This window comes from Helianthus annuus, chromosome 13, assembly GCF_002127325.2.
Source record: "Helianthus annuus cultivar XRQ/B chromosome 13, HanXRQr2.0-SUNRISE, whole genome shotgun sequence".
Classification (NCBI taxonomy): domain Eukaryota; kingdom Viridiplantae; phylum Streptophyta; class Magnoliopsida; order Asterales; family Asteraceae; genus Helianthus; species Helianthus annuus.
The window spans coordinates 128,638,096-128,659,415 of record NC_035445.2 but is presented as its reverse complement, the minus strand read 5'-3'; the positions used below and the strand labels follow the sequence as shown (position 1 = coordinate 128,659,415).

At 31.0% G+C, this 21,320-nt stretch overlaps 1 protein-coding gene and 3 long non-coding RNA genes across 34 annotated transcripts; 3 read left to right on the top strand and 1 right to left on the bottom strand.

Moving 5' to 3' along the window:
* Positions 1-1,063: 1,063 nt before the first annotated feature.
* LOC110899267 lies at positions 1,064-5,004 on the bottom strand. Of its 31 annotated transcripts, none has more exons than XR_004877659.1 (11): positions 4,881-5,004; positions 4,651-4,813; positions 4,308-4,562; positions 4,067-4,144; positions 3,583-3,908; positions 2,926-3,439; positions 2,701-2,794; positions 2,494-2,627; positions 2,322-2,401; positions 1,390-1,476; positions 1,064-1,313 (listed from the first exon to the last, which is right to left on the bottom strand). It is a non-coding gene; the product is annotated as an uncharacterized LOC110899267 (long non-coding RNA). The 31 variants fall into 31 exon arrangements; XR_004877660.1 differs by having other exon boundaries at positions 2,701-2,780; XR_004877649.1 differs by having other exon boundaries at positions 2,494-2,794; positions 2,926-2,966; positions 3,367-3,439.
* A 2,036-nt stretch (positions 5,005-7,040) lies between these two features.
* LOC110903222 lies at positions 7,041-10,418 on the top strand. The gene is made up of 5 exons (XR_004877632.1): positions 7,041-7,730; positions 7,903-7,919; positions 8,925-9,046; positions 10,132-10,200; positions 10,277-10,418. It is a non-coding gene; the product is annotated as an uncharacterized LOC110903222 (long non-coding RNA).
* A 130-nt stretch (positions 10,419-10,548) lies between these two features.
* Positions 10,549-11,356, top strand: LOC110903221. Its single transcript, XR_002571754.2, has 3 exons — positions 10,549-10,721; positions 10,817-10,885; positions 10,988-11,356. It is a non-coding gene; the product is annotated as an uncharacterized LOC110903221 (long non-coding RNA).
* Positions 11,357-12,418: 1,062 nt separating this feature from the next.
* On the top strand, positions 12,419-13,483 carry LOC110901650 (putative F-box/kelch-repeat protein At1g12870). Its single transcript, XM_022148461.1, has one exon. It carries the CDS (start codon positions 12,419-12,421, stop codon positions 13,481-13,483), a length of 1,065 nt encoding a protein of 354 aa, XP_022004153.1.
* The last annotated feature ends 7,837 nt before the right edge of the window (positions 13,484-21,320 follow it).

Here is a 21,320-nt window from a genome sequence, read left to right as displayed (position 1 = left end):
TAACTTGTTCAACTCAAATTGATATAAAAGTTTAAAAGTTCAAATTTCAAAATTTATTAAAAGACAGTCAAAAGAGCTTCAAAGTTTAAGCTTCAAACTTGAGCAAGAACAACCCTTGCAATCTATGTTGTTTGGCTTCATGTGTGAAGAGATTTTCTGATCATTATCGGCCTACAATGATCAAAATCGACAGGACTGACTAACCTACTCGGAATTATAAATTAAGAGCGAAATCAAGTCACTAAAATAGATTCAAATAGAAATTTATTTATATTCATAATAATTTTAATTGATTAAAAAGAGTTAATTACATAGTTAGTCCTTGTGGTTTGTACAAAGTAACATACTTAGATATTAATAGTTTAGAATCACATTTTAGGGTATTAACTTTTCATTTTGTAACGTTTGAAGGTATTAACGTTATTTGTAGGCTTAAAATCACATTCTATTAGTACCTAAATATGTTATTTTGTGCAAACCACAAGGACTAACTATGTTAATACCCTAGAAGTTAATATCTCCAAACGTTACAAAATGAAAAGTTAATACCCTAGAAGGTGATTTTAAACTATTAGTACCTAAATATGTTATTTAGTGCAAACCACAGGGGCTAACTATGTAATTAACTCGATTAAAAATTAATACAGTAATACTAATAATAACTTAACAGGTGAATGAGATATTAACTGCTTAACACATTTTTAGACCGGTCTAGCTACAATCAATGAACCAGAAGCAAATGAAAAATTCACTAAACGTATCTTATATTGTCAAACCATAGCTTCTCTTTTGCCTTTTGTATTTATATTTCAACACAAAAAGCAAATTAACTCGCTACCAAAGATCAACAATGTAATCATGATTGAAAAAAACACCTTTGATGTCAAAAAGATTTACATATTAATGTCTTGGCTATAAGAGAATTATATACTTGTCTTCAACTTAATGACAAACTGTGAAGTTTTAGGCAGACTTGTAAACTTATCAATTTATGATTCAGATTTATAATTTACTTTGTATTAAAATTTTAATGATTAACAAAACAATTGAAAATTAGTTAAAGTATATCAAACAGAAAAAAGGCTATTAAAATATTTAAATGATCACAAAACAATATGATACTAAAAAGTGAATAAACGAATGAAAACATTAAGAAACTTGAGACAATTTTAAACTCATGCTATATGTTTTGGAGGTTTTGCAACCAATATCTTCCCTTTGCTCTTTGACTATTTAAAAACACAAATATCACCAATCGACATGTCCTTGCCTCTCATCAAATAACTCCAACCGATGACATATTAACCTGTTCGCTACAAGCCGACCACAATTCGAATTAGTATATGCATTACATATATGATGTACAAAATATATTTAAAGTATTCAAACCTCATAACCTTCTTGTCCAAAACATCACAAGACCCATCTTCCTGCTCATATATGATGAATGGTTTTTCAACCTTGGACATTGCACCGCTATAATACCATAGATGATTAGTACTTGTAGAGGTAAGTGTTTCAACAATAACTTTCCGGACATAAGAATATTTAGATAAAGACAAAAAGTATATTAAACTTTTAGACCTAAGAATATTTAGATAAAGAAAATAAGTATATAATATTATTAAAACGTTACTAAATAACATAAAAATTATTATATATAATATTATCAATACATTAAATACTTTATTGAATAACATAAAAAATTATTATATATAATATTATCAATACATTAAAGACATTACTGAATAACATAAAAAATTATTATATATAATATCACAACCATAACCTGTTAAGAGACTCAACAATGGTGTCAAACTAATTAAGTTGACTCAAATACAAAAGGCATGGACCGACTCAATTACAAATCTGTTATTTATATTATCCAAAACAATTTGTTTCTAATTGCCTAACAACTCATCCGGATTAAATGCTATCATAACCCTCTCATCGGTTGTTCGAATGGGACATTCACTTAAGACTGAGCAACCCTATAGGTCAGTATCCGAGTCCAAAGCGTAGGATACACGAAAAGCTTTGGTCTGTGGGAGGACTTGTACTAAGGCCATATTCAACCTTGTTTTTTTATTAACGTACATATAATTAGCATAAACTAATATAAGCAGTCTCTCTATTCCTACGGGATAGAGGTAAGGCTGTCTACATCTTACCCTCCTCAGACTCTACCTTAGCTTTGCTATTGGTCGGATATACCGAGTATGATGATGATGATGATGATGATGATGATGATGATGATGTACAATGCAATTAAAACAACTGATTGAAATCAAAGAACAATCAAATAGTAAAATCCTACTTACCGAAGATCAAAAGCTCATAACCTTGATTCTGGACCAAATACCCCATTAACAATAAAAACCCAAACCGCCTCCGCACCGACCTATAAATGCTCAATTTAGGATAAACATTTTCAAGTTACGTTCAACAACAATTTCACATAACCACATCTAATTCGAACTAAAAAAAATTAACCTGGTGTAGTGGCCAGTGATCGTCCATCGAGCATGTGGCAACCGTAGTAGCAGGACTGTGGAAGGACATCGGCAGCGGCGACGCGTTGCCCAGGAGTAGTGGCCGGTGTGGATGGGCTGACTGCTTCTTCGTTGCTGCTTGTTTGTCTTACTTTTAGATATCTTGTCACTTTAATAAAATACATGTACTTGGTGAGAAAAGGCATACACCATGGCGCGCTCACACGCTTGTTGGTTTCCTTTCTATGTTGTATCTTAAAAACGATGACATCAATTCACTCAATTCCACTGCACCATTCAGCCTACTTACAATAATCATAATAAATTCATAGCTCGATAGTCTATTTTACTTTTCAATAGGATCATAACGAAGAGTTGCATATTGCATACATAGTTATACAAAAAAAAAGATTGGAATAACAATTCTACAAACCCTGTTGTGGCCGAGTTATTCACATGCCAGTTGTCCCCCACCTATATTTGAAGTAGGTACATTTCAAAATTGCCATGAAGTTTAGAAATTCATGAGAACGATTTGCTATGTAACATGATAAGTGTATTTTGAAATATAAAGACACATTAATACCATATATAAACTTTAGAAATAAGTTACTTTATGAATTATAAAAAAAAGAGGGAGAATAAAATATAAATTACCCAAAACTTGAGTTCATGTTAGTTTTGTGTATAGTATCCATGTTAGTCAAAATTGTTACATAAAGTAGTTGTCTTGTGGCCACTGTTATGAGGTCTAAAAGCAACCTTCTTTAAACACACAAATTCATATTAACATTCACATATAGCAGTATACGTATAAAGTTATTAAAAGTCTTACGTTAAAACATAAAAAAATATTAAGATATATAATAGTAACCTGACCATCTTATGTTAAAAACAGTTCAACTGCAAACACACCAGCACCTTCTATCTTGTGTGCCCATTATAACCTGTTACAACACATTATATCCAAAGATAGCCAATTAAGATGTAAGAAAATATGTGACAGACACCCGAACCATTAAAAATAGCTGATATCATAAGAATTAATTGATAGAACATGTCATAAAATTATGGCAAGAACGATAATTACCGCACCACCCACTCGCCCACTCGCTTGTCGTCACGATGCCTGACCACCGTCAAAGAATCAACCCAAACTCCATATTTGAAATCCATCCTTCTTTAATGAATGCGTAGATGCAGCTGAAGTTTTATGGTTTTGGTTTTTTGAGTTACCATTATCCATGAAGCCATGTTTGGGCTCTGTAAATTCAGAACCAGTATAAGACACACCGGATTTGATGAACGTAAAACACTAACCTACTCTTGTCGATCTTCTCCATGAGCACCAACTAAGAAATTTTGTGTAGCAGCTGGAAAATGCCGAATCACAACCTCTGTTCCACCCAGTGAGCCCTGCAATCGTATTATAACTTATTTTTTCACAAATAGAAGAAAAAAATCCCTAAAAACTATTCAACATGAGAATTCAAACAAACTTTTTACAAATATACTTTGATATATATTAACAACATAGGCTACCAACAAAGGGGAACAACCTTGAGAAATCATACCTTATACCAACTCCATACCACCGCCACACAACTGCTTAAAAGCTTAGCCATCCACCTTCAACTTTGATGCCAAACAACCTACACAATAAAAACAAATTAACAATAACAACCTTCTACATTTAGACACACACATAAACGAATAACTCAAACCAAATTAATCAAAAAAGCCCCAATAACAAAACCCTAATTCCTAAAATCTACAGTCACAAACAATCTAATCAACAAAAGCAATAACAGTTACCAGGTCAAAAGGTTGAAATAAATCAGCTCCATAATCAGCGGATTGATTCTAAACAGGTCACTCCCAACTGATGCACATGGTCCCTCCAATGCTCACATCGTCATCATTCAGCAAATCTTCGAAATTAAATAGTGTAATAAATCTTCCTAAACTTATGTACCAAAACATACTTCAATATAGAATTAATAAATTGAACCTGTCCATTTGAGTTCGCAACAAAGACATCTAAACTTTCATCACCTAATATGCCATCACCTATTACAGAGCATAAGCAAGACCCTCGAATTGATTGATTCTTTGATGATTCTCTATGTATGGTTTGGGATGAGAATGAAAATCATACCTTTTTTTACAATCGATTTGAACAACAAACCATTATATGAAGGAAAGAAATGGCGAAGATGATAGATGTAGAGATTGCAAAGATGGGGGCGTGTTAGGGTTTGGTAAGGAAGCTGGCAAATAAAACCCTTATTTTGCATTGCTTCTCTCTGATTCAATTCTATCTGAAAAAATAGCAGATCTGTAAGTCAAGAAAGGCAAAGGATTATAAAATGGAAACCTTAAACACACCTCAAATAATCGAAGCGGCTTCAATGGAGAGGAGAAAACATAGAGATATGAAAAGAATGAAAGCGGCGATGAGTTTAGGGTTTACAGAGAGAAAATGTTCTGAGGTATTGCCTTTTATACAGATCCAATTCAAGGTAACGGATGACCCGAATTCAACCGGATCCCGCGTCCAAACAATAAAAAGAGATGGAACTTTTTGAAGCCAAAACCAAATTGTAGGTTGCCTAAGGTAATGCCACATCATTTTCCAAGCCCTCACAACATGACACATCAGCCTTTATTTATCATGTTTATTATATATAATAGATTAGAGCATCTGGTTGGGCTTCAAACTTCAGTCATCAATAGGAGACCTGGGTTCAAAACCGGAGTACATCCATTTAGAGCAGTATCATCTGACCCTTCAATCTACCTGTTGTCATACGCATACAATAGTGGATATCATTAGGCTTGAAGGTCAAACGCATGGGTAGAGTCCATCTTGTTGCGATAGGAATGAACAAGAACAAATATGTTTTAGCTAATGTAATATTGTCTTCAAAAGAAACCACACAACTAGTGGGTTGTGTAAAACCCCCCTCACCTTAATCTTTTAATTCGTGTGCTATTAATATTAACTCGATTATTTTAAACAAACAAATTAATTATTATTATTAAATAAAATAATAACGTAGCGAGAAACAATAGTCTTCCTCCTTGCTGAAAAACATGACTTATCTAGAAAAGATAAAAGTCATAGTCAAACTCCATATTCGACGCCTGAAAAAAAGATACAAAATAAAAGAAAAGTACATGGTCTACGTTCAACCCAAACTAAGCACGTGATGTAAAATACCACAAATTTTCGCATTTACAATGAAAGACTTATTGGAATCTATATATATATATAAATGAGATGGATTTGGGCTAGGTGGCATTTGTATTTGGCCATCTTGGCTGATGTGGCAACTTGGTTTAGGAGGGAAATCACACAAATTCACAATGGACACGGGATCCAGAAAGCATCGGGTCGGACTTTTGGATTTGGATCAATCATGATGGATCCTTTATATATGTCTTTTTTTCTAATTCTTCTTCCATACTCTTCAACAATCTTCACAACCCTAAAACCAAACCCTAGATCAACTCAACCTTTCTGGACGTCACATCGATTTCTCATCTCTCTATTCAGATCTTCTTCCGCTATTGAAGGTATGTGGTTTTACCCTTCAATCTATTTTTCTTAGCCGTAGATTTTAATTTTATTCTTTTGATTTCTCTTTCTGATGTTATTTTGTTTCTTCACATATAATCTACCTCACATTTTTGTCGTTGTTGTTCCATAACAGATTCATGTTAGCAAGATATTTTGATGATAAGCACCGAAAAAATTCTACCTGCACGTCTATTATATATGTAGTACTACAGATTCGATTCTGGTATAAATGTCCGATTGATGTTAACTTTTTTTGTATTCTTATTAATTTTATGGAAATTGGTTGATTAGATCCGTGATGACTGAATGTTAATTTTAGTGTAAAATGTTTGAAAATGTTTTAGTTTTTGGATTGCACGCAAGGTGTTTGATGAAATGCTTGAATGGGATAACGGGTTTTTTTTCATAATTTATGAGTTAATATTGATGGTTCTCTATGTTTGTGGTGATTTAGTAGAGTTTTTGATGCACTTTTTATAGATGAATTCATGTATGTTTTGCTTAGATCTAAAAGATTTTATATTGAAGCGTCACATTGAGTTTCAGAGACATGGCTTCTGGGTTAGTTTTGCTTAGATCTGATCTAATGTTGTTCCGGTATATTGAAGTTCTTCAGTTTTAGACGATATTTAAGTTTTCTGAAAAAATTTATTATTTTGGCGGAAAACTGATAATTTGAATCCTGATATATAGTAGTTTTTCGTGATTTTTTGATTTTTTTTGTTGTAATTGTTGTAAATGATTGTTTTTATAAAGATTGTTTCGATTGCTAAAAACCATTTGTTTTCTCATTTCTGTAGATCCGATAAAAGAAATTAAAGGTGTTTTGTTTTTTATGTTATTCGATTGTATTATAAAAAGTTGTTTTTATGAATATTGTTGTGATTGCTAAAAATCATTTTTTGTCTGATTTCTGTAGATCTTATCAAAGAAATTAAAGGTATGTTTTTATTTATGTTGTTCGATTGTATATAAAGTTCATTTTATAAAGATTCTTTTGATTTCTAATAACGTTTTCTTTGTTCTGATTTCAGTAGATCCGATCAAACTTTATCTTTTTCTTTCTTTGGATTTCTAATAATCTTTGTTCTGATTTGTAATAACTTTTTCTTTGTTCTGATTTCTGTAGATCTGATTTCGGACTCCGATAATTCGTCAATCAAAAGAGGTTAGTTAAGTGTTATAGTTATTTTATCCTTTTTAAGTATGTAATATGTAATTTTATCCTTTATGTTCATTATTTTTTTACCTATTAATATATGTTCTGAATGATTTATGGTTTGTATTTTCTCATGGTGAACCCTCAATCTTTTTTGAAATTCGGACTCGGATTGTTAGTCTACCAAAATAAGTTATGTTGTTCTGAATTTTGTAGATCCGATCATAAAATTGAAGGTATGTTGTTTTAGTTTGTTGTTTATCTACCGTGCATCTTTAATCTAAGCGATTGAACATTTATATTTTTTTTGCAAATAATATCAAGATCAGAGGTTTTGTTATCATCATCTACATTCTCTGATTTATGTAGTGTCTATGAACGTTAATCATGTCTTGGACATTTATCAAACTTACTGATTTTTGTTTATTTTGATTTTCATGTGAATCCCTAAATCTTGGATAACAATCGGACTCCGATCATTCAACAAGCAACAGAGGTTAGTTGAATGTTATAGTTGTTTTATCTTTTTTAACTTTGTAATGTTTGATTTTATCATTTATGTTCGGTGTTTTTTTTTTCAAAAATTAATAATATACGTTCTGAATGATTTATGGTTTGTTTTTCTCATGTTGAACCCTCAATATTTCGTGACAATCGAACTCGGACAGTTCGTCGACCAAAACAGGTTAGTTCAATTTTCTTGGTGTTGTTTGTTTTTTGATATCTATAGTCTTTGGTTTTAAATTTTGTCTTTATGCTATATTTTGAGAGTTTATGTGATTATCTTTTGAAGTTCATATGGTTTGTTTTGTCAGTTATATTTTTTTGCTATTTAGTTATGTTGTTAATTATTTAAGGATACTTTAATGTCTTTTAAAATTGTTTTTGTTTCTATAAACAGATGGCCATTTTTAATGTTAATTTTTTGTATTCGAAATTATTATTCAGTTTCTGTAAATAGACATTGTTTCTATAAATAGATTATCTTTTAAAATTATTATTCCTTTGCAGTTATGGATCCTAAAAACAACGCTCTTTCGTTGTTAAAGTTGATTGATCACTATAATCCTAATTTTTTGATATGTTTCTTTAGTTTTCAGTTTTTTTTAAATTAGAAATATATGTTCTGAATGATTGATTGTTTGTATTTTTCCATGGTGAATCCTTAATCTTTTTTAAAATTCGGACTCGGAATGTTCGTCTCCCAATAAAGGTTAGTTAAATGTTGTTGGTATTGTTTGTTTTTTGATGTCTATACTCTTTCTTATTTCTTATTAAATTTTCTGTTTATGCATAATTTTGAAACTTTATGTTATTATATTTTAAAGTTCATATTGTTAGTTTTGTCAGTTATGAGTTTTTCTATTTAGGTTTAAGATACCTTTTATTTATTTCTAAAGATGTTTTTGTTTCCATAAACACATTACTGTTTTTAAGGTTAATTTTACTATTCTCAATTATAACTCTGTTTATGTAATTAGACATTGTTTCTATAAATAAGTTGTCGTTATATTTTTTAAAAAAATTCCTTATTCCTTTGCAGTTATGGATCCTAAAAACAATGCTCCAATTGTTTTTAAAGTTGATTGATGACTATCATCCTATATTTTTTGTATGTTTCTTTGGTTTTCATTTTATCAACAGGCAAAAAGTTATTTAAGCTTATAAGTTTTTTTTTTTCGATTCATAGGAAATACCGTATGATGAGCCAGCTTATTGTGGGAAGGAAAAGTTCCATATGCTCAATGTATTGAACTTATTGATGATGACTTATGCAACTGCAGGAGTCTGAATCTTCTTCGAACACAAGAGGTTAGTTTAATTTTATAGTTTTTTTTTGGTGTTTTTTATCCGGTATAATGATAGTTTTCATCGTTTATGTCAATCTCTATAATTTTTAAGTTATTTTGTTTAATATTTTTTTTCGCAAATCTAACTATGATATTTTTTGAAATTTGAAAATCTTTGTTTTTTTACTAATAAATTTTGTATTGTATTAATATGTATTAATGATTCTTTTGTTTTGGTTTTTTATTTCTGTTTTTTTTCATGATTAACTAATAAATTTTATATTCTGTTAATTTTGAATCCATTAAAGATTATGTAAATTTTTAGTGTGTGATATGTTTTTTTCGGAATATTGATTGTGTTTCTAAAAATAAATAGGTTTTAAATTTTTTTGAAAGCGTTCCTTTTTAATTATTTGTTTTAGAAGTTTCTCCCGATACTATAAGTTTGTTTCTATAAATAGTTTAGCCTTTTAATTTTTAAAAAGCCTTCATTTTTAATTTCCATATATGGATCAGAGTAACAACTGTCCTTCATTTTTAAAGCTTATTGAGGAAGATGTCTCATTACTTTTGGTATGTTTATTTGTTTTTTATTTCTGTTTTTCTTTTTTCATGATGACTATGATCCTATATTTTTTATATGTTTCTTTAGTTTTCAATTTTTTTTTAAATTAGTAATATATATGTTCTGAATCATTGATTGTTTGTATTTTTCCATGGTGAATCCTTAATCTTTTTTGAAATTCGGACTCGGAATGTTCGTCTACCAAAACAGGTTAGTTAAATATTGTTGGTATTGTTTGTTTTTTGATATCTATACTCTTTCTTATTTCTTATTAAATTTTATGTTTAGGCATAATTTTGAAACTTTATGTTATTATCTTTTAAAGTTCATATTGTTAGTTTTGTCAGTTATGAGTTTTTCTATTTATGTTTAAAGATACTTTAATTTCTTTCTAAAGATGTTTTTGTTTCCATAAACACATTACTGTTTTTAAGGTTAATTTTTATATTCTCAATTATAACTCTGTTTCTGTAATTAGACATTGTTTCTATAAATAAGTTACCATTATTTTTTAAAAAAAAAATTCCTTTATTCCTCTGCAGTTATGGATCCTAAAAACAACGCTCCAATCGTTTTTAAAATTGATTGATGACTATCATCCTATATTTTTGGTATGTTTATTTGGTTTTACATTTTATCAACAGACAATAAGTTATTTAAGCTTATATGTTTTTTTTCGATTCATAGGAAATACCGTATAATGAGCGACCTTATTGTGGGAAAGAAAAGTTCCATATGGCCAATGTCTTGAAATTATTGATGATGACTTATGCAACTGCAGGAGTCTGAATCTTCTTCGAACACAAGACGTAAGTTTAATTTTATCGTTTTTTTGGTGTTTTTTGATCCGATATAATGATAGTTTTCATCGTTTATGCTAATCTCTATAATTTTTAAGTTATTTTGTTTATTTTTTTTGGCAAATCTAACTATATGAACTCATTTGTAACAGTTAGCAAGCGAAGGCAACTTTCCGAGTGAGCTGAAGGCATTGATAAACAAGAGGTTTGCGTTTAAGATAGCCATAGCTTCGTTTAATATAAAATAGAAATCAGATGGCTACTCTGTTTCCAAGTTGACTGAAAATCCTTCCATCATCAAAGATCTTGATACTCATTTTGATGTTTACCAGGTTCTATATATACCCTAAACGTTAACTTAAATTTTTTATTATAGAAATCTTATACCACTTATGAATACTTATTGGAATTTATGAAATACATACAGGCTGCTGATGAAGAACCTTTAGATCCTGTTGCTTCTGATCCAAATCCAATTGTTAACGTTAACATCCGGGTTTGTTAAGCAACTTCTTTATAACAGTAAACCTTTATTATTGTTTTGTATTCAACTTTTATGTCCATTTATATTTTTTACTTTTTAAATTTTGTTGTACAGGATTCTGTTTCCCGTGTCGTTGATGAAGACACTCCCATGTCCAGTTTGAACAACAGCATCTTTACTACACCCTCTGGAGCTCATAATAGTTGTTCTTCAAAGATGCTGGACAATGAGCTGAAGCGTAATTTGGAGACGGTTTATGATGTGGATCTTTGTTCTTCTCAGTCTTCAACTAAACCGCGTCAGGGTGATTGTGAGAACAATGAAGGTTTGAAGATGAAAGCAAACCTGGAAAATTAGTATTAACATTTAATAGTCATTTCAGTTTTTTTCGAACAATTTGAGATGTTTTCTTTTGGTTAATTTTTTCCGGAACATTTATTTTAGTACTTGATGTTTGGTTTCATATGGATATTTCGTTTATTATCGTGGTATTAAAAGATTATTTGTTTGCTTTAATATTTATTAAATTTCCTCTTCTCTATTGCATTAATTCAAACCTTTTTCTTTTGTTACATGTAAATTGAATAGTTTTATGGATTAAATTATTTTACATAAATTGTCAAGTTAATTTATTTTGTTATATAACATTTTAGTTTACACAATTATTTGTTTAAAACTCAATAATATAATTTACAGGAAACATTTTGAGATCAACGGATTTGACTAACATCATTTTTTCGCCTAAAATTCCGAAATCACATCTTATTGGTTTTAATATTCGATCATCTATTCCATGCGATTGTATTACAAAATGACCCTTTCATTGTTTTATGTTACATGGCATTCTTTTAATGAATTTTTTATATACTTTTTAAAGCTTTCAATGAAATCTTAAGCTGCAATGTTATTTGATGTTATTATTTACATATTTTTTATCTACATCTACATTGTATATATATGATATTAATTGTTCGATATATTTGAACTGTATTAGACTTTTACAAAATTAAGAAAGATTCTTTCCTTCCCAACTTTTTTTTAAAAAGAATATTTTTTTACGATTTATAATACACGTATTATAACATATTAACATTTGTTTGTAAAAAAACATGTTATTCGAAATGTAATATTGATGATATAATATTTATCCGTTATTTGATTAATTTAATTGATTAAATACCAAAAAACAAAAAAATACTTTAAAATATATATAATTTTAAATTTCGAAACACTTATTAACCATTAATCAAGATGATCTACATAAATCTTTCATAAGTTTTTCATTATTTGATAAAATCGTATATTAAAAAATTAAGGTTTCCAAATTAGATTTCCACTATATGATGAAAGTCCTATAAATACCCATATTTCGTGTAATTCTTACTCATTAGAAAATTCATATACGTAACACCTCCACTTACACGGTTAGTTACTTTGTACTGTATTATAAATGTTTAATCTTCCATTGATAATTATCAATTTTTTATACAATAACTTTGTATTCAATCTTTTTTTTTTATTTATTTTTTCAGATTATTAGGAATCATGGAACTTATTGGGGATGACATCATATTTGAAGAGATCTTATCGAGACTACCTGCAAAGGCAGTTTGTCGTTTCAAATGTGTTTCTAAACAATGGTGTTATGAATTATCCACACCAAAGTTTGTTTTCATCCATACTCGGCGAGTTGGAAATTCAATACAAAAGAAGCTGCTCTCCTTGAAAGAAAGTTCCATAGTCGTTGACGACATAGTATCTGGCAACTTAGAAGTCGATACTAGCAAAACCGTAAATTTTCCATATGATGTCCATCCATCCTTTTTAAGCATTATATGTTCGTTTAATGGTCTGATTTTAGTTTGCATTAAAAGGAATCCCAATGAGCTGGTCCTTTGGAATCCAACGACGAGACGTTTTAAGTTGATATCGGACGACTACTTTATTCGTTATTTTGGTCGACACTACGATACTGGTGGAATGTACTTAGACGAGGACAACGATCTAAAAGTGCTTCATATTAATTGTTACTGGGACGTAGTTACTGCTCGTGTATATTCACGACGTCATGACTCATGGAGGAAATTAAACTTCTTGAACGGAACTCAATTCGCTTCAAACTTTTATTCATGGTCTTCTGGAATTTATTCCGGCAAAACAATATATTTCATTGTTTCAAGCTACTGGATTCCACCTGGTGAAAGGAACATAGTTGCTTACGATGTTATCTCTGAATCTTTCAGTTTACTTCGTTTTCCGGAGCGTATTGAAGTCAATCCTTGCCAAGTACATTTTCTAACAATTTCGAACAAGCTCCATGTCATTGTTGTTCATTATGCTGGTGAACTAATTGCAGATTTGGTCAAATATGAACATGATGACTGGATCAAGGTCTTTTCTTTCAATAAGGCTCGCATAGTTCAACATTTGGAGCCTCAGCAAAGGACAAATGTAATTCAAGACAACAAGTGGTTGATAACCAGTATTTGTGGAGATACTGTTGAAGTTCTACTTTGCAATGATTCTTTTAACTACATCCAACATGTTGACAGCTACAACGGACCGAAAGGCGCATTATTTTTTGAGACAATTGTTTCGCCTTTCGATTAAAAATTAGGAATTAATTTGATACTATTTCATCTTTTGTTTCTCGAACAATCTAATTTGTTTCAATTATCTGAAATTTTATCCTATCGTTACTTTAATAATAAAAGAATTTAGTATTATTTTTCATCTTTTCTTATATCCAATTAAACATTACAGTAAATTACATATTTTAACATTCACTGTGGTGACTGCATTCTTTATTACCAAATACCATCATTGATTAAGATCCATCCTAAAAAAATTACAAATCTTATAATTAAAAAAAAATATCTTTGATGTTTATTAATATAGATAATAGATTGTAACACCGCCATAAGCATTAACAATAAATATGGAAAACTTTTTAAAAAAATTCGTATATTTTGATTATACAAAATAAGATATGTAGTTCAATAGTTTAGAAATTATATATGTATTTCAATACAAAATATGCTGATCATAATTTCCATAATCAACTTTTTTTATATGCAGTGTCTAAAGGTGTTTCTAAACATATATAGTAATCAAATTATAGGAACTATTACATATTGTTGTTTACTGAATTTATGATTTCATATGAATAAATAATTAAAAACATACACATGACGTTTCATGAAGAAACTATTACATATCTATTTTATATTATAAGATGTTGTTCACATATTATTTATGTTGTTAGTAATATTTTTTTATAACTAATTAGATGCGGTTTCTTTATGTAACGTCCTTTTGTAGGTATTTTTTATGGCTGAAGGTTCATCAAGGTATTTATTTTTAATTTTGTTACTTTATGTAACATCTAATTTGTATTATCTTTGTTTATTTTTTCATATTTTTTTATTTTTCTCACACTAACCTTTACTTATTACTCTTTATTAATGTTGTAATTTTTAAATTAGTTTCAGAGGATACCGGTTCTGTAGGCTAATGAATGTAGCGGACGAAGTTATTTTGGTATTTTGATAACTTACTTTATAATTCATATTTATTATTTTGTTTTTTATCATTATTAAATACACTTTAATATTATTGTACTGTTTATATATTTCTTATTATACTAATAATTAAGAATGTATATGTTTGTTTTTTTAGTCTATTCCGGACGACGCTGCGTGCAAAATATGGGGTGTAGACCAAGGCCCTACAAATGTCATGATACACACTGAAGATGAGTTTATTAAAAGCTGGCCTATCAATTAATAGAATATACATGTGAATACTATGAAAATATGCACATCTTATTTGTTAACTTGCTTTTTTTATACTTTTTGTGAACATATCTTTCACTGGGAGCTTAGTTACCTTGTGATGTTATTTAGAATTGTCTTTTAACTTGCAGATCTATAGTGATGGCCGCAACAAGATATTATAGATGGCTCTGAGAAAGAGTAACTGTTGTTTGTCTGGAGACACTTTAATTCTTAACAAAAGTAAAAAAATTTATTGTTTTTTACTTTAGTGCATTTTAACTATATTTTCATATTGTTAACAAGTAATTTATGTAATGTGTCACTTTTATATTTGTATTTATATTTATACACTTTGTGATAATGTAGATAAAATTTTCCTACCCGCGAAGTTCGCGGGTGATAACCTAGTATTATATAAAGGTGACTATGGAAGATTCGAAAAGGCGATATATACAACTTACATGTTGGGGGATATGGAAAGCGAGAAATGAAAATATATTCACCGGGAAAAGAGTTAATATATATGCGATTTTCGAGAAGATGCAAGCAACAACGTTTTTATGGATCAAGGGGAGAGCGAAGCTGAGCCAAATGGAGTGGAACAAACGGGTGCGGTTTGATGTATTAAACTAAATGTCAGCATGGTTTAATTGTGTCCTTGTGTTTGGTGATGTTTTAGTTTTATTTTTGTAAGTACTGGGTGGTTGGCTTAATAGCTTACTAACCATGTATGTTGTTTCGAATAATTTGGTGATGAATGAAATTGTATTTTGCCGTTAAAAAAAGTAAAACTTTTTAGCATAAATAATTTGTCAAATTATATTATATTTTGTTTATTTGTTACCAGAGGTGACCCCAAAATATATAACATGTGTATTTAAGGTAAATCATAGCCATTCATATGATCGCGTACCATTTTTTAATTAAACTATATATAACCAAAAACAATCATACATCATCAATAACAAAAATATTGATAGTTTTTTGAGGGTGAAATGAAAGCAAATCTTAGTTTAATTCTTAGTGATAGACTATAGACTAACATGGTAAATATTAATAGAAAGCTACCTAATATTACACACGTGTGTTAGTAAAAGAATGACGTATGTGTTAAAAAATATAAACATGGCAAATTAATTATGTGTTAGGAGTTGTTTAGCAACTTCTACACCAATAACTGTTGAGTTACTAAGTTGTTTGAATGAGTAAAAGACTCTAAGTCAGTAAGAGGCTTGTTTAGTGGCAGTTGATGGTGGGGGAGGTGGTGGTTGATCGAGGAGACGGTGCATGAGTGGTCGGCTAAGGGTTATGAACACATGATGTGAAGGGACAATGGAGTAAAATTTTTATTCAACATCATTTTGAAACTTATTGGGTAACAGGTTTTCTAACCTATTCTGAGATGTTTTTCTTGTGAACCAAACACACTTAACGCTAAGAAATTCAGGGGCAACCTCCTAATGGAATCATTAAGAGGCTACCAAACAACCTCTTAGTAAAAAAAACACATGTGTAAAAAAAGATCGTTGCTTTTTACATGTGTGTTATTTTTTTACTAACACATACCTAATTTGCCACATACATATTGCTTTGGGGTTTTTTAGGGGTTTTATGGTTGATTTTGTTCTCGTTTAGTTTGGCATTTTTATTGGTATAATTTTTTGCGTTTCATTGTTTTCCGGATGTATTTTTGTGTATCTAGCTTCTGCTAGTTTGATGGTATGAAAGTTTCGTTAAAAAAATACTTATTACACACACACGCACTAGTGGGAAACACGTGCGTTGTGGTGGGGTCAATAATACGTGACGTGGACATTATACGATCAGGCAATCAGGTGGTTAGTGGAGTGATGATGTCATGGGAGGTCGTTGTACAACCTAATATAGATATCAGATTTTGTTATTCAAAGGATTTATCCGTTTAATAGTGTAACAAAAATATCACATTTTTTACAACGCATCGATATAAATCAGGAGTTTGGCGACAACAATTTACAACACATTTCTTGTTTTCTGTTAGTTTATTAATTATCTCGTGATATATTATATAGTACTTCTTTCGGTAGGAATTGTCTATGCATTATGGTAGGCATTCGGTCGATATCAGTGTTGGTGTTTAACTTTTCTCAATATGCATTTGTGCCCATTTTTATCATACTTGTTTTGGTTTTAGTGATTCAAAACGTTTTGCAATAAAAAAACTTAAAAAATTCTTAGAAAATTTTATAAAAATATGTAATAGATTTTAAAATTTAAATTTCTCAAGTTTATGTTGGGTACTTTTATATAGTCATTAATCAAAGTATTTCCACAAAATGTGAAAATCTTTTAAGTTCATAGAAATATCTTTTTAAATAGTCACCAACGAATGTTTTTTAACAAACAAAACAAAATAATTGGCAAAGGCAAAAAATTTAAATACCTGTGTTTGAGAGGGCGAGATCTTGGGTTCAAGTCCCACAGACGACATGAACTAAAAGAATTTTGTCATTCAAAAAAAAAAAAAAAAACAAAATACAAAAATACAACTGTTTCCAAAATATTTACATTTTCGTAATTTTCGTAATAACATTTATATAAATCAAATTTAAACTCATTTTTTTAAAAACACGCATGCACCCATATTTATAAAGTAACAAAAGAAAATATAGATGTAAATGTTTCAAGATATAAATGCAGACTATTAGGGTATTGGATATGAATAACTTTAACTTTCATCAGGCCAATAGCCTTCCTTATTATTATTTTTTTTTTTTTTTGGTGTTTCACTCTCAAATGAAGTCTTAAATTGGTAAGGACTTCTGTTTTGGAGGAGTTACAATGTTTTATACGTCAACTGTAAGCTCTTTCACATTTGTAAATCATGCAGGTTTGATGTAAAGTATGTTACAACTTCCACATATTAATAGGTAACATAAAGAAGCTTATATAACAGAAGGATGTTAGGGTGGCATTTTGTTGAATTTTTTGCATAAATAGGTGGTTTAACATGCAAAAGAATACTTATAGGTGGTCAACAAAAATGTTTTCAAATATAGGTAAGTCGCTGTGTGAAACAGCGACCTTCTGCACATCTTCTGACAGAATTCTGTGAAAGCTGCAGAAATTATAAGGTCGTTGTTTTGGTTCACAATCTTATAAAAAGGTCGCTGTTTCATGTTAACAACTAACATAAGGTCGCTGTTTCAGTTATATATGTAAGGTAAGATTGTTGTTTGGTGTTTAAATGTAATATAAGGTCGTTGCTCCAGTTGAAATTGTAAGGTAAGATCGTTATTTGGTATTTAAATGTAATATAAGGTCGCTGTTTGATATCTATAAGTAATTAAGATGGCTGTTTCAATTTCAAATGTAATGTAAGGTCACTGTTTTATCTGGAAAAGTGAAAGAAGATCGCTGTTTGAAGTGTATATGTAAAGAAGATTGTTGTTTGAAGTGTATATGTAATTGAAGTTTGTTGTTTGGTCGTTCAGTATTTTATATATCATCTATCATGCATGTTGGTCTTATATCACCAAATATGAACAAACTGATGTACAAGAAGCATCCATTCTGTTAATAATAATATCATGTTGTTGTTGCAATTGTGTTGGTGAAGTGTTATGTTCCTTACAAAAGTTGTTCGGGGTTGGATTTTTCAGGCGATATCAAAATCTGATCAAAGTATGCAGGAAGATCATTCGGGACATCATTCATCATGACGTTTTTCTCAGTTATAAATTTCGTATACCAAGTGAGAAAACCTTGTGTGGAGGAGAACGATCCTTCTCTTCTACCACCTTCTCACGTAAGGTGTACGAAGATAATGACTCAACTGCTGCTGTGTACTGCGGCTATTGAGTCTTCTTGAAGATTCAGCTGCCCAACTGGTTGGGCGGTTTATGACATTTCTCTGAGCTTTAAAGGATTCTGCAGCTTCTGGTGGGGGTATGAGCCTGTAGAACAATCATCATCTCCCCCGTTTTCGGTAGGAGATTAGGATCATAACGCATTTGAAGTCGCATTTTATCGCATGTGACTTGGAGACAATAATGTGTTAATTAGATCCTATAGTAATGTTGTTCGCTCATACTGCATCAGCCTGGTTTTTGGTCACCCTCTCCTCTCACGCGTATCCAGGCTTTTGCAACTCACCAAATATCATTGAAGCCGCAAAATCGTCATAAAAGGTGCGAACAACCCGTTCCATATCACTTTATGGGTCGAAGCTGGTGACAACCTTTTGACACTATAAGGAAACTCGATATACAAAGAAACCGGACGGGTTTAAATTCATTTAGTTTTTGTTTGGAACCTCTCCATTAGAAATGCTTTGTTAAGTAACAGTGTATTTCTGCACACAACTCAGCATTTTAAATGCATTTCTATTCAATTAAAATAGTACTGCATGTATGTAATGTTGCAAGTTTGATAGATCCAATTGTAATGTTGTAATATTGTTGAATTACTTAATAAAAAGTTTGTTAAATTTTGTGTTGTCACATGCTGTGTTTTTGAGAACCTGGTATAAACCTAATAATTAAAACCGAATAATTAAAAAGGAGTCGTGAGAAATCAACCATTATAATTTGAAGCATGGTTCAAACCAAATAATTAAAACCGAATAAACTATATGGTTCTCAACATGATAATTAAAATCGAATAACAGATACTTGTTCAAACGAACGGGGCCATATATGGAATATATATTTATTCTCAAGTTTTTATTTAAATATCACCATATTATATTATATTTATACCTAACTTAAACTGGTTGTAAAACAAGTTTTATTTATTGTTTTTAGAATATTCAAAGATATTAATTATATTTATTTTAACCCACATGATGGTGGGCTCCACCAAATCTCTGGGTCCTCAACACTATAAATACCCATAGGATTAGGTTCTCAACCCACACCAACTTTCTTTAAAAGAGATAGTATACAAACCATATTCAGCTTACACAACCCATCCTAAACAATTCCCTTTCTTAGTTCATGGATTCTTTTCGGCCATACTTTGTAAGGCTATATTGGGGCTGTGTGTTTTCCTTTGTAAACGGGGTTGTTCAGTGTGACCAATCCATGCTAACAACCTCATTCATTATGCGACAGAAATTGTCGTATGACGAATTAGTGGATTCAATCTGTAATCATGTTCAACTACAGAAAGAATCGGTGCGCCTTTCTGTTAGGATCTGAGTTTGGATTGATTGTGATTTGTGTTTGAATTAAGATGAACAATGAAAGAGTAGTGCAGCGGAAATTAATGGAAACAAACTTTTCACAATCAAACAGAAGAAATGCTTTCAAACATACATTTTCAACAAAGAACCAAATGCTTAAATTTATTTTAAACTTTGATTACAATTGCATGTATGCTTTGCAAACTCCCCCTCAGCCCGAGCTCAGTAATTTGTTCGTGCAGGAAGAAGATGGTGAAGAGCTAAACAGAACAGTACAGAGTACTGTTCTATTTATAGGCACTAGCAAACCACTGAGCATCTAAGCTGACGTCACCATGAAAGTGACATCTAACCTCCTAACAAACTCTTAACAACTGACCTATACAAACACTGCTATGCTAACTACTGATGTTACAATACATTATATAAAGTAGACATAAACAGTTGCTGCATCCTTCCACTGCTGTGAACCCAGCAGTATTTGTCATGATCAGTAGTGCTTGAAACAAGGCAGTAGATTGAGCAGCAGAGCTTTAGTTCTTCAACAGTCTTTGACTTGATCAGCAGTTTTAGGTCAGCAGTTTGCATGATTAGTGGATAGGAGGTCAGCAGATGTTGAAACCACTTTCAAGGGGAGAGATTTGCATGCATAACATCTGCTTATTCTGGATGCACTGCTCTGATCCAGTTTTGGCTTTTATTATCTGTTCCTTTGGCAGGGTTCAATCCCAACAATCTCCCCCTGGAACAGATAATGCCAAAACTCTCCATTATTAGAAGATCTTTATTGCCTCATCAGCAGTTCCCTTATTTGCCCTTTGAGTTGCAACTCAAAGGTTAAGGCATCTGTATCATCTTCATCCCTGCTAAGTGGAAGATCAAGGAGATCCTGCAAATCTTCAATACTCTGGCCAAGAGCTTGTTCCCTTGTTAATTTCTTCACTTCTCCACTAGACTTGAGCACAGTCAGTACGTGGGTCTGTTTATCAGTTTTCCACTTTAGTACTTTTGAACCTAGTGGGTTTCTTGGGAGATTTTTATTGGATGAGGTATTTGGTGATGCAGGCCTATTCATGACTGGCTGAGCAGTACTTGCAGATTGTTCCAATTCAGATTCTTCTTTCATCATTAACCTAATGCCTTCTTTTACAAGGTCATTACCAGCATTTAGATCTTGAATTGTTTCAGCACCTGACTGGTTTTTACTCCTTCTTTTGTAGATGGCAGCACCAGCTGGAGCAGTGTTTCTTTTAAGTTGCAGCTTTGGTGGTCTTTTTGAGGCCTCTGCTTTGGAGTAATCAGGCTTTTGTGGAGATGTTGGATCTTTCTTCCTAAGTTCCTCCAACCTTTTATAGGTGGCCCTGACCCTAGCTTCTCCCCACTTTGACATAGAATTCTTTGACCCATAATCAGCTGATACCAGCTCCTCTTTCATTCTCTTCAACTCTAAGGCCTTGTCAGCTTCAAATTGTTTGAAGTTTTCAGGAGGAGTCTGCTTGACCTTATT

Coding starts and splice junctions, on each gene's coding strand:
- LOC110901650 (XM_022148461.1), top strand. CDS start 12,419: ATGGAACTTATTGGGGATGACATCATATTTGAAGAGATCTTATCGAGA.